The following is a 14,097-nucleotide window of genomic DNA, read 5'->3' as shown; positions in this document are numbered from 1 at the left end:
CAATCTAGTAGACAAAAAATAAAGCAAACAAATCAATTAATGTGTAGAGGAAAGAGGAGAGGAGGGTAGGTGGAGGCGAGTGGATACAAGTGATTACGAGTCAAAAGCAATGTTAAAGAGGTGGGCTTTCAATCTAGATTTAAAGATGGTCAAGGATGGGGCAAGATGTAGGGGCTCAGGAAGTCTATTCCAGGCATAGGGCGCAGCAAGACAGAAGGAGCGAAGTCTGGAGTTGGCAGTAGCGGAGAAGGGAACAGATAAGAAGGATTTATCCAGGGAACAGAGTGCACGGGAAGGGGTTTAGGGAAGGACGAGTGTGGAGAGATACTAGGGAGCAGCAGAGTGAATACATTTATAGGTTAGTAGAAGAAGTTTGAACAGGATGCGAAAATGGATAGGGAGCCAGTGAAGCGACTTGAGGAGAGGGGTAGTATGAGTAAAGCGACCCTGGCGGAAGACGAGACGAGCAGCAGTTTTGAACCGACTGGAGAGGGGAGAGGTGACTAAGTGGGAGGCCAGCAAGAAGCAAATTGCAGTAGTCCAAACGAGAGGTGACAAGGGTGTGGATGAGGGTTTTGGTAGAGTGCTCAGAAAAGGGCGGATTTTACGGATGTTGTAAAGAAAGAAATGACAGGTCTTGGCGATCTGCTGGATATGAGCAGAGAAGGAGAGAGAAGAGTCAAAGATAACCCCAAGGTTTCGAGCTGAGGAGACAGGGAGAATGAGAGAGCCATCAACAGAAATAGAAAATGGGGGAGCAGGGAGGTGGGTTTGGGGGGGGGAAAATGAGAAGCTCGATTTTGGTCATGTTTAATTTCAGGTGGCGTTGAGACATCCAGACAGCAATGTCAGACAAGCACGCTGAAACTTTGGTTTGGATGCAAGGTGAGATATCAGGGGTAGAAAGGTAGATTTGGGAGTCATCAGCATAGAGATGGTAGGAAAAGCCATGGGATGAGATTAATGAACCAAGGGAAGAAGTGTAGATAGAAAAGAGGAGGGGACCAAGAACAGAACCCTGAGGTACGCCGACAGGGATAGAAGTAGAAGAGGATCCACCACAGTGAACACTAAAGGTGTGGAGGGAGAGGTAGGAAGAGAACCAGGAAAGGACAGAGCCCTGGAATCCAAGTGAGGACAGGGTATCGAGAAGTATGCTGTGATCGACAGTGTCAAAAGCAGCGGAAAGATCAAGAAGAATGAGGATGGAATATTGACCTCTGGATTTAGCCAGTAATAGGTCATTGGAGACTTTAGTAAGCGCAGTTTCGGTTGAGTGGAGAGGGCGAAAACCAGATTGTAGTGGGTCAAGAATAGCATGTGAGGAGAGAAAATCAAGGCAGCGGCGGTGAACAGCATGCTCAAGTAATTTGGAGAGAAAGGGAAGGAGGGAGATGGGTCGGTAATTAGAGGGACAGGTAGGGTCGAGTGAAGGCTTCTTAAGGAGAGGTGTGACCACAGCATGTTTAAAGGCAGCAGGGACAGTCGCAGTGGAAAGTGAGAGGTTGAGAATGTGACAGATAAAAGGAATAAGAGCAGGAGAGATAGCATTAAGAAGGTGGGTGGGAATGGGATCAGAGGAACAGGTGGTACATTTTGAGGAAGAAAGGAGAAGTGTAGTTTCCTCAATAGTAACTTCAGGAAAGGAGGAAAGGGAATGAGGGGAAGGAGAGAGAGGGGAACGGACTAGTGGAGGGAGAGGTGGCGAGGTAGAGAGTGCAAGGTTTATCTTTTGAACCTTCTCGTGAAAGAATTCAGCAAGGGTCTGAGGAGATAATGAAGGGGGAGTTGGGGCATTTGACACACGTAGGTCATTACCGCCCAGTTACTGCGTGAGTCTTTACCGCTAGGTCAATGGCTGGCGGTAAGGTCTCAGACCCAAAATGGACGTGCGGTAATTTTCATTTTGCTACACGTCCATTTTTGGCAAAAATTTAAAAAAGCCATTTTTAACAGGTGTGCTGAAAAATGATTCTGCACACGCCCAAAACACGCGCCTACACTACCGCAGGCCATTTTTCAGCATACCTTAGTAAAAGGACCCCTTAGCTTATGCATGTTCATTACTGATATTCTGAAAACCAGACTGGCTGCAGAGGATCATAAGGTCAGGTTTGGGAAGTCAGGCAGTGTGAAAGTGAACATAGACACAGTTTGATACTGGCAATGCTGTATCATGCTATGTGTGTATCAGAGATGTGATATTTTGTTTCCACTTTGGATTTCTGGCTCATTGCTGCCTTCTAATGTTATGCTACATCAAGTAAAATTTGCTTCATACTTGGGGGGCCCTTTTACTAAACTGCGTAAGCGTCTACGTGCGCCCAATGCGCGCCAAAATGGAGTTACTGCCCGATTACCGTGTGGCTCTTACGGTAATTTCATTTTTGGCGCGCGTCCGATATACGTGTCTGAAAACTATTTTTTATTTTCAGATGCACGTAACGGACGCGCACAGGTCATTACCGCTTGGATTCTTTACCGCTAGGTCAATGGCTGGCAGTAAGGTCTCCGACCCAAAATGGCCACATGTCTATTTTTGGCAACAACAAAAAAAAAAGGCCCTTTTTACTGGTGCACTAAAAAACGGATTGGTGTGTGCCCAAAACCCACACTACTGCAAGCCATTTTTCAGTGTGCATTTGTAAAAGCACCCCTTGGTTTCTTCTTGGAGTCTTCAAGCTGTAAACCCCCAGGGGTCTCTCATGTGCTGAGGACTCTCTTGTGGCTCCTGTCTAGCTTCCCCTGTCCTCAGCCAAGCTTCACTAGCACTTTGCTTTGGGGAAACAACCCAGAAACAAGGCTCCTCTGTGACTCCTCTGTGACTCTAAGTTTGGGTTCCTCTTTCACTCGGGGTGACCTCTTCATTAACACTCGTTCGTGGACCTGCCTCCCAGCAGTATCACCTGGTAACAGGCCACCTTACCGGTTCCTCTGGTGGGCCCCCATTTCTACCCCAAAAGGTATCCCAGGTCAGCACCTTCTTGGTTTGTAGAGGGATCCTTCTCTCTCACTTGCAGGAATCTCCTCCTTCCCTGCATATCATTCAATTTCCAATAATACACAGTTGCATTTCTACCAAAAGGCCTACCAAGTCAGTACCGTCTGGGCTTTTAGAATTATCATTCTCCCCCATCTTCCAGGAACCTCCTCCAACTGGCTTCAGGTCCCCTTCTCCTCGGGAGGTGCTGTTTATATAGGGCTGCTAAAAGCCCACCACACCCTTTCTGGGCCCCTCCTCCTAGTTCTGGAAGAGTCCAGAGCCTTCTGTGTGCCTTTTCTCTTAAAGGAGAATCCTCTGCTATGGGTACTCCCTGGTCCCCATGTTCTGGCCTTGGCTGGAGCTCCCTCTACTGGCCCCTTCAGGTCATTACCCTGATGTCCCATTGGAGCTCCCTCTAGTGACCAGATCAGGGCATTTTCCAGACTTTTTCCCTGGGACAGCGCCCTCTGGCGGCCTCCTCAGGCTAGGAAAGTCCTGTGTTTATTACAAAACATTCATGAAAATGGGGATAATTCTTGAGATAAAAATAGAGAAGATTGATACAAATATTTTCTCAATAAAGTAATCATGTGTTGAAATATTTTTATTGGAGCTGGAAAAATAGAAAATTCACATAAAATTGAATACATTCTGAATGAAATACACATCTGATGTATAATCACAAACAGGCGACACTGTCCAAGTTTGGCCTTCTCAGGCACAAGTATTTACACAGTTCTTGCAAAATGTTGCACCTCACTAAAAATCTGCTGTATTGGCACCAGAAGGTTCCCCACTATGCTGTTAAAATATTATGGCTGAGATGTTATGGGGCAGCAGGGAGGGATGAAACTTCTGGAACATGATGAAAAGTTCTAAATGTTCTTAAAACATTTGGGGCTTCATAAAATACTTTTGACTTTGAATATGGTAAATTTTTTCCCCAATAAAACTTGGTTCTTTAATTTAGATGACAAAAGTGATGTTTTCATTTTAGCTGCAGATTTCCCAGATTAAAAAAAAAAAAAAAGATTTTGGATCACAGTTGTCTGAGCAAAGACTTGGATTATGGATGGAATTTGTGGTCATGGTGCAAACGTGCCTATCTATAAAGCTCTATGTTGTCCCAAATGTATTATAACTAAAACTAGGCTTACAAGATGGCTTCAAGTCATCCGTCAAGTTGTCACCTATTGGATATAAACTTCCTTATGAATCTCATATTTTTAGCCAGAGTTCATGAGTTTCCTTCATGAAATCCTGCATAGCAAACTCATTTCCATTTACTTAAACTCATCTATCTTTACAGTCCTAGTTGAGGAACAATAACCATAAATACAATTTAAGCCACAAATAAAATACAAAATTATACGTTGAAAAGGGAGAGATGGTAGGGGAAAAAACAGTGGCAGAATTCAGCAAGGCATGAGATAAACACAGAAAATCCCTATATGGTAAGAGGATGGAATAAAAATATACAAGATTTCCACTCAAAGCAAACCTTAAATGACTCACACATAGGGCCCTGTTTACTAAGCCATTCTGTAGGCGCACTAACATTTTTAACACATGCTGAAAATTAGCACATACTAACACTAGAGACATCCATATATTCCTATGGGTATCTTTAGCATTGGTGCGCGATAAAAACTCTAGTGCACATTAGTGGTTGGGAGGCGGGACTAGTGCTGGGCAGACTTATACGGTCTGTGCCGGGGCTGGTGGTTGGGTGGCGGGGATGTTTGCTGCAGACTGCCAAGGTGGAAAGAAGCATTTTCCCTCCGGCTGAGATATATTTTTTTGGGGGGGGGGGGGGAGAACACTTGGTGCCCACCCACTTTTTGCCTAGGCCCACCCAAAATGTGTTCTGGCTATGCCCCTGGTACTCCAGCCAAGTGACTTTCAACACAGTCACCAGAAGACACACAGCCAGTCAAGTTTTCAAGCTATCCACAATGAATAAGCATGAGAAGGAGTTGCATACAATGAAGGCAGCTCATGCAAATCTGTTTCATGCATATCCATTATGGATATCCTGAAAACCAGACAACCTGGGTATGTCCGAAGGACTGGGCTGAAAGCATTGCTGTAGCCCTTATGCTGAAGAATGTATGAGACAGAGCTAGAAAACTGGAATTGGATCAACAACTCAAGATGACATGGAGTTACTTTGATCATACAAGAAAGTACTGCATCGACCAATATATAACAAATTCTCTTTGCACAGGTCATGTCATTCACAATGATTGAACAAGACTGAGAAAATGTTTCATTTCAATGAAAAAAAGTGTCGCCATCCTTGTGCAATTCCATAAACTTGTACAATGAACTTTAGCAGGATGAGCTTCCTTTGATTGTTCTTTTTCGTTGAGATGCAGTGTTGGACAAAGGGAAAAAAAATATGTACCTCAATTTTGAGTGTGACGCCTTCATTTCAAGGCAAGCAACCTATTTTCCATATACTCCAACAGCTCTGAACCCTCTTGGTAGTTCAGCAGTTATTAAACCACAGAGGATGAGCATTTGGATGATGGAAGATAATTAATTCAGAAACCAACAATAATCTTGAGTTTGTATTCCTCCCCCCCCCCCCCCCCCCCCCCCCCCCACCCCCCCCCCCCCCCCCCCCCCCCAATGATCAAATAAAATGAACAGCTGATCCCAGGCAACTTGTAACACCGGAAGCTGGGTGTCTTCTTTATTTTTATGACAAGAAACAGAAGCATTTGGGGAGCTGGAAGCTGAACCAAGCGTTGGGTTCACTTGTCAGGCACAATGTAAACATCGTCCTCTTCCACATTAGGGGAATTGTTATTATGGTAAATGCAGATGTGGTATTACAGTAGATAGGCTGATCACCTTCACTGGCATCATACTTCATGTAGTAATTGTCCTCTGGCATCTGTTTTCTACTGGAGAATGAAAGAGAAAAGTAGAGAGAGGAAATAAAACCTGTTAGGCAAAGAATGGTTTATCCAGGCAAAAGACCCTCCTTAGAGACAAGCTGTACAATGCTGTGTTCAGTTACGGTCAGTGGTGTGCTGGAGCAGGCTCCTACAGGCTCGCAAGAGCCGGTTGTTAAGTTTTTAAGACTTTTGGGAGCCGGTTGTTAAAGTAGGGCCCTCCATGGCTACTTTAACAACTGGCTCCCAAAATGTGGGCTTGGGCCCCCTGCTGAATTCTGTTTTACTTTGCTGGTGGGAATGCTGAGCCCTGCCAGCCAAGTAAATAGACTACTGCTGCTCCCGCTCCTTGTTTCCAGCTCTGAGCAGCAGGCTGGGACTTCTTGAGCATGTGTGAGAAGTTCCAGCATGCTGCTCAGAGCAAGATGTTGGGAGTGGTGGCAGTCCATTTATTGGCTGCCAGCAAAGGTATGCGTAGCGTGCCCGCACGAAGGGAGGGAGGAGAAAGAGGCAAGTGTTGCTCCCCCCGGCCACCCCTGGCCCTCCCAATTGCAGAGCTGGCTACGTCCGGAGAAAGAGCCTGTTGTTAAAAATTTACCAGCACACCACTGGTTACGGTTATGCACAACCTTGAATGGTTTCCTAATGCTTTGACAGTAGCTGCCGATCATGCTGTAACTGTAGTCTGTTAGCACGGTGAGATCATGGCCAACATTGGCTGTTATAAAAGCTGCAGTAAAAAGGGAGAATACGGAATCACACCCTCTCAAAATAATGAAGTCATGGAGCATCTGGGGGCTGGATTGGGAACACTGATACTTTTTTGCCTCGGATTTTGGAGGACTTTTTCTTTTTTGGACATTATGAGAGAATATTTTACGTTAGCTCTGGAATTTATTGTGGTATTTAACATACAAAACCTTAAAACTCTTTATTTTAAGATGCATATGACGACCAATAGATTATCATGCTCATTTTCGAAAGAGATGGACATCCAAAAAGTGACATAAATCGGCACTTGGACAATCATCTCACAGAAACGTCCAAATCGGTATACTCGAAACCGCATTTTGGACGACTTTCTCAGAGGTCCGTTGGAAGGACGTCCAAATCTCAAGGGGGCGTATCGGGGGCATGTTCAAGGCGGGCCTTGGGCGTTCCTGACTTGGATGTCTTTGAGCCATAATGGACCAAAGCAAAAACGTCCAGCACTAAAACTTAGTTTTGAGCTAGACCTGTTTTTCTTACAAATAAGGCACAAAAAGGTGCCCCAAATGACCAGCTGACCACTGGAGGGAATCAGGGATGACCTCCCCTTACTCCCCCAGTGGTCACTAACCCCCTCCCACCCCAAAAAATTGTGTTGAAGAACATTACTTGCCAGTCTCTATGCCAGCCTCAGATATCATACTCAGGTCCATGACAGTAGCATGCAAGTCTCTGGAGTAGTTTAGTGAACTTCAGACAGGTGGACCCAGGCCCATATCCCCAGTACTTATTACATTTGTGCAGGAAACTGTGAGCCCTCCAAAACCCAAAAGAAACCCACTGTACCCACATATAGGTGCCCCCTTCAGCCGTAAGGGCTATGGTAGTGGTGTACAGTTGGGGGTAGTGGGTTTTGGGGGGGCTCAGCACACAAGGTAAGGGAGCTGTGTACCTGGGAGCATTTTATTAAGTCCACTGCAGTGCCCCCTAGGGTGCCCGATTGTTGTCCTGGCATGTCCTGGTCATCTACTAAAAATGCTGGCTCCTCCCACGTCCCAATGGCTTGACTTTGGACATTTTAGACTTGGACATCTTTTTTTCAAAAATGGCCAAAAATCAAAGACGTCCAAATCGCAAAATGTCCAAATTGCAGGACGTCCATGGTATTTTCTAACACAAAAGATGGACGTCCATCTTTTTCGAAAATGACTTTATCCCCACTTCGGAATTTGGACGTCTTTGTAAAACGTCCAAATTCTGACTTAGACGTTTCTTTTGAAAATGCCCCTCCATGTTACTATGAAAATGAGCCCCCTAGGCATCTATGTGTCTTTATAAAATTCTAGCACAAATCCTGCAGAAATCATGAGTAAAACAAACTCACATACTTTGGGTCATGAGCAGGTGTTCATGTGCGTGTTCATGACCCAAAGGAAAGAGGTTAAAAATGCAACAGATGTACCTGAAAAGCACTAGGAAATCCTAGAGAGGAGAAGGAAGTGGATGAAAAAAACAAACACACCAACAAAGTTATAATCAGGATCTAAGTGTGGAGATGGAACCCATGATGACATTTGTCCAAGGCTCAAGGTGGTTGAGAGCATTGACAAAGGCAGCAGTGAAGCCATGTGGAATATTAAGGGATGGAGCTTTTATATAATAAGTTCTGTTGAAGGAAAACCATAGATCCACCTTTGTTCTTCAAGTTTATTTAGAATTTCCTATCCCCTCCCCAACCATGGGGGGCCTTCAGGGCGGCTTACAATGTATGTAAGCTCATGAGCAGGTGTTCATGTATGCATATACAATAAGTGCAGTCATGTGTGTCTTATAAATTACATGCATATATTGCAGCTCTGCCCAAAATCCACCCCAGAGCATGCCTACATGGAATGCGCAATCTTGTCATCACATGTACTTTTATGCAAGGAGTAATTTTTATAAGAGGCATTATACACATGTATATTACTGTATATGCACAAAAATTACTTTATAAAATTAACTCTTTCATCTGTTCCAGATCAGAGCACAATTTTTACATTAAAAGAAAAATAGAAGTGAAAAGTGGGTCCCATTCTAGACTAGAGAGATTGAGTGATCTGGGATACTTAGCACAAATGTAGTTAGAAGCAGTTAACCATTCCCTTTTGAATAATTGAGACTTATATATCTTGACTCCTATTTTTGTGGGCTAAAGCGATATTAATTTTTGTTACCTGTGTAATAATTGTATTTCCTTTATATCTGATTCCTATTTCCTCATTCATGTTATTGGTGGAAGTATTATTTTGAAAGTCATAAATAAATAAATCTTCTCTATATATAAAAGGCAACCCCAACGTTCTAATGAAGCCTCCACGGAAGTTGAGGCGCCCAAGATATCCGGTGTGCCCATGAGTGTCTGCACCGCCCTCGCGTCAAAACGTGATGACGTCGATTGCGGAGCAATGAAACTCGAGGGCCGAAATGGAAACGGCACAGGGACGGAGGTGCAGCAAAAAAAAAAAAACCCTCCCCACACAGAGCGAACCACGGACAACGTCCGACGGTCACACGGAGGCAGGCAAGCAGCTCGGAGGGACGGAGGGAGGGGGCCCCTACCATTATAGAACCTTGCTAGCGCCCGTTTCATTGCGCTCAGAAACGGGCCTTTTTCCCTAGTAAATAAATAAAAGAAACAGCTAACCATGACTAAAGTATAGTTTGTCCGTGTTTGATTTTCCACAGTTGGCAAGACTGCAACGGATGCTATGGTCAAACTGCTACTATATGATTTTGATCAAAACAGTGTGCCTTAATTTCACAAGAGTCAGAACTTTTGGGCTAAAGCATTATATAGGAGATAGGTCCCCTTGTAAGTTGGTTGATACTTTTCTATTTTAGTTTTTGGGCTTGGCCAGGTTCTGTGCCAGTGATCTGTGTGGTAAGCATGGCTAACTCTGAGACAAAGCATCTTGCCGTTACAGAATTTCCAGATTTCTTAATGCTGTTCAGCCACTGACTAGAACCGTAACTGTTACTTTAAAAAAAAGTGTGTGCAATGGAGGGTTTCACCTACTGGCTTGCCTGGTTGCAATGAAAGCATTCTAAGCCTTTCTCAAAAACTCACAAGAGGAAGTTATCTGCTTTCCTTCAGTCATGTCATCATATTTTCCTGTTCCCCATTTTCCTTCTTTATAACTAACCTTGGACGACTCAGGAATCTTTGCTGGCAGTGCTAATTTTCTTTTTTTAAAAAGGAAGCCTGTTAAGCAGCTCTGAAAGGTTCAAACCTTACCCTAAATTCTGCTTTCTGGACAGCAGGGGCTGCCAGATTAGCAGCCACTGTTTTCTGTCCTTCCCCAGCCTTGAGCCCATCACTTCAAATTGAAGAGTCAACTGACTGGAACCATTACAATGAAAATCTATCTCACTGAACAGCTAAATATGGCCACCTAATTTCACTAGATGGCTACATTTAGCTGATCAAAATATGGGCATAACCCACTAGCTGCTCAAAAAATGGATTTTATCATCTAGTTCTGAAATTTCAGCACTAACCAGCTAAAGCCCTTTTACTAAGCTAAGTTAGGTGCTAACCAGTGCATTTTGTCTAGCAAAAAAGGTGCTGGTACTCAAATGCTAGGCCACTCTTCAGGAGTGGGGTAATCACTGAGGGACCCACCCCATAATAGCCAGGCCCCCTGTAACAAGTCACAGAATCTATGACAAGGCAGAATTGATGTGTAGAGCCTGAGCTCTTTCTTTAAAACTTGTGGTCCATGGACCAATTTTAGCAGAGAATGGAAAAGTTGTCGGTACTCAGTACCCCTAAGTACCCCCTCAAATAAAGCCCTGGTGCTAACGCACACCTAACACAGTTTAAAATGGTGTACCGTGGGCCATGATCAGGTGTCCTGCTGTATGTGCAAAATGTGTGTGTGCGCATATCCTGCACTAAAAATATTTTTAATTCTTTGGGGGGGAGTAGAGAATGGGTGTTCCTGTGCTAAACAGTTAGCACAGGGATCGTGCATGAGCCCTTATCGCAGAGATTGTCAAGCTTTATGATCTCACGGCACATTTACATGGCACTAAAATTGACAAGGCACACCCCCACACATGGTCCAGTATTTTACCTTCTTCCCCCTCACCCCCACATGGTCCAGCATTTTGCCTTCTTCCTCTCCCACCCCTACCTGCACCTCCATACATGGTCCAGCATTTGACCTTTTTCCCCTCTCACCTCTACCCCCACACATACTCTGGCATTTTATCTTCTATCCCCCCCCCCCCCCACCCTCACAAGTAGCCCAGCATTTACCTTCTCCTTCCTCCCCACACTCACAAATAGTCCAGTGTTCACCTTCTCCTCCCCCCCCCCACACTCACAAATAGTCCAGCATTTACCTTCTCTTCCCTTCCCTCCTCACAAATAGTCCAGCAAATAGTCTTTCCCCAGCACCCACAAAAATAGTCCAGCATCTCTCCCTCTTCCCTCCTATTCCCTCTCCAGTCGGCAGTCAGGCATCTCCCTTTGTCTCTCTTTATCCCCCCACCCCTACCCCCATGTTCAAGCGGTTGGTGGCAATGATTCATACAGCCTACTCGCGCCAACCCTGGAGCCTTCTGACACTTCACACCTACATGGAAGCAGGAAGTTACGTCAGAGAGAAGGCTCCAGCGTTGGCGCAAGCAGGCTATATGAATCATTACTCCCTGCCACCGACCGCTAGAGACAAGAAAACTTACTCCATTCTGGTTGAAAAACGCTGCCTTACCGTCTACAAAATGGATTGCAGTAGGTGCACACTTGCAAAATTTTTTTTTAATGACTGCACACTAATGTCAGAAGACAAAAACAGCACCAAGGGCCATCAAGCATGGGACAAATCAAGAGTCTTTATTAGAGAAACCGATATGGGCCATGTTTCAGCACACTATGGGGTCCTTTTACTAAGGCGTGCCAAAAAATAGCCTGCGCTAGTGTAGGCACGTATATTGGAAGTGCGCAGGTCCATTTTTCAGCGCACCTGCAAAAAAGGCCTTTTTTTGGCTGAAAATGGACGTGCGGCAAAATTTAAATCAGCGCGCGTCCATTTTGGGCCTGAGACCTTACCGCCACCCACTGACTTAGCGGTAAGGTCTTATGCATTAACCGGGTGGTAATTGTCAGCATGTGTACACTGCCGATTACTGCCCGGTTAGCGCCATGCGTGTTTGGGACGTACATCAAAATTAGAATTACCGCCCGGGGCATGCAGTAGCCGAGCGGTATTTCTAACTTGATGTGCATTGTACATATGTAGGTGCCTACGGGTCTTAGTAAAAGGGCAAAAGACAAAATAAAAACAACTTGCAGTATATGCTGGAGCTGAGATAAAGTAACCTAATACAAAAAATACAAACTTCAGCAGATCATTTGCATAAAGTGCTCAAAGAATACTTTGGAGAAAAACCCTCAGAAACCGATGACAATTTTGCCGAAGGTTTTGAATGCTCTATACATGATATGTTTTAACGTGTAAGGCGTTCAGTTTCTATCATTGGGCATGAAAAACTCCAAAGAGAGAATTTTTTATGATTTTTTGCTTTTTAAAGTCTTAATATTTACTTCTAATAATGTAAGTGAAAAATAATAATCCACTCAGTGTAATCATTAGAAAATCGGCACTTAGCATTTAAAAGATAGTGCTGGACTCAGAAAAGCAAGCTAAGTGCCGATTTTCACTCACATTATTAGAAGTAAATATTAAGACTAAAAAGCAAAAAATCATAAAAAATTCTCTCATTGGAGTTTTTCATGCCCAATGATAGAAACTGAACGCCTTACACGTTAAAACAGGTGGGGGAAGAGAGGTTGGTAGTTGGGAGGTGAGGATAGTGGAGGGCAGACTTATACGGTCTGTACCAGAGTCGGTGATGGGAGGCGGGACTGGTGGTTGGGAGGTGGGAAATACTGCTGGGCAGACTTGTACGGTCTGTGCCCTGAAAAAGGCAGGTACAAATCAAGGTAAGGTATACACATATGAGTTTATCTTGTTGGGCAGACTGGATGGACCATGCAGGTCTTTTTCTGCCATCATCTACTATGTTACTATGTTACTATCACGTACAAAGCGTTCAAAACCTTCAGCAAAATTGTTGGCGGTTACTTAGTAAAAGGGCCCCTTTGCACCTGGGACAGGGACCTCTCTTCACGCTTGAAAGAAGTTTTTAAAAAATGTCAGTAAAAAAATAGGGGTCCTTTTATTAAGCCACGGTAAAAGGGGGTCTGCGCTAGCAGCATGTGTTTTTGATGTGCGCTGATGCCCCCTTCTACAGTAGTGGGCAAAAGGACATTCTTTTTTTATTCTCTCCAAAAGAAACGGCTGTGCGGTAAGTGAACCACTTGCCATTTATGGCCATTTATGGGGGAGGGGAGCACTTACTGCCATCCATTGAGGTGGCGGTAAGGGCTCCCACGCTAACCTGGCGGTAGCCTGGCTGCAATAACTGCCGGATAAGCACCAGCACTACAAAAATAGAAAATATTTTTGTAGTGCCAGAAATAGCGCACGCTGGGGGTGGGAACTACTGCCAGGCTCCTGCGGTAGCCCAGTGGTTGTTCCGGATTGGCGTGCGGCAAGCCTTTCTCTGTGCGGCAACCCTTTAGTAAAAGGGACCCTACGTCAGTAAAAAAAAAAAAAATCTGAACAAATCCCTCACAGCAGAGCTCTGTTTAAAACCACAGCAACAAACACTTGATTTGTCCCATGCTTGAAAGCCCTTGGTACCATTTTTGTCTTCTGTTTAGTTGTACTTTGACCCTCTTTGTGGCTGTTTCCATGCACACTAATGGCAACATTAGTGCATGGCCATTAATACAAAAAATAGAAAAAGACCAGTTGTACAGCTGCAGTATAAATGGCCTTAGAGCACGGGAATAGCCCATACAAGAGTATGCTAAGGGCCACTTTTTGCCATAGCTTAGTAAAAGGACCCCTAAGTTATGGTTTTATTCCTGAATACAGAGCTAGTAGGATTAAATTCAGCTGGCTGTGTTATAGATTTAAGCCAATACTAGCTTCAACCAAGCCAGCTAATTTGCCACATTTGTGTACATTTTAATTGGAAAAGTACAAAAGATATTTGATTTGACTGGATCAGCATAGCCGATGTTGCCTTATTTTTAGAAAGCTAATACCTCTTTAAGATGTGGGAATTCATATGTGTTTTCAACTTTTAAAATTGTGTGTGATTTTACGATTTGTAGTGTTATGATTATGTAAATGCAATTATTTTATATTTTGTTACTATGTTAACTGATTTATATAATTTGCAATCTGCTTAGAACTTTGAAGGCTACGTGCAGGCTAGAAATGTTGGAATTAAATTACATTACATTACATTATATTTGGAAAGCTTTTAACGAGCTTTGGTACTTTGACATGTATGATGAGATCTTCTCTATCACCCTTACTCAGGATCCCACACATACCCATCTTTACAATGAGGGCAGAGGCAACATAACATCTCTTTAGT

At 44.0% G+C, this 14,097-nt stretch overlaps 1 protein-coding gene across 3 annotated transcripts in view; it reads right to left on the bottom strand.

Moving 5' to 3' along the window:
* Positions 1-5,621: 5,621 nt before the first annotated feature.
* The window catches only part of LOC115480220, a 49,398-nt gene continuing 40,922 nt past the window's right edge, over positions 5,622-14,097 (bottom strand). For 2 of the 3 annotated variants that reach the window (XM_030218731.1, XM_030218732.1), the window contains exon 3: positions 5,622-5,895. In XM_030218731.1, the coding sequence (XP_030074591.1) occupies positions 5,688-5,895 (208 nt within the window). In that variant the 3' untranslated portion in view covers positions 5,622-5,687. The remainder of the gene's footprint in view (positions 5,896-14,097) is intronic. The other variant, XM_030218733.1, reaches the window with a different exon arrangement.

This window comes from Microcaecilia unicolor, chromosome 11 (assembly GCF_901765095.1).
Source record: "Microcaecilia unicolor chromosome 11, aMicUni1.1, whole genome shotgun sequence".
In the NCBI taxonomy this organism is placed as follows: domain Eukaryota; kingdom Metazoa; phylum Chordata; class Amphibia; order Gymnophiona; family Siphonopidae; genus Microcaecilia; species Microcaecilia unicolor.
Note: the sequence above shows the minus strand (reverse complement) of the source record. Positions and strands in the feature narration are given on the sequence as shown.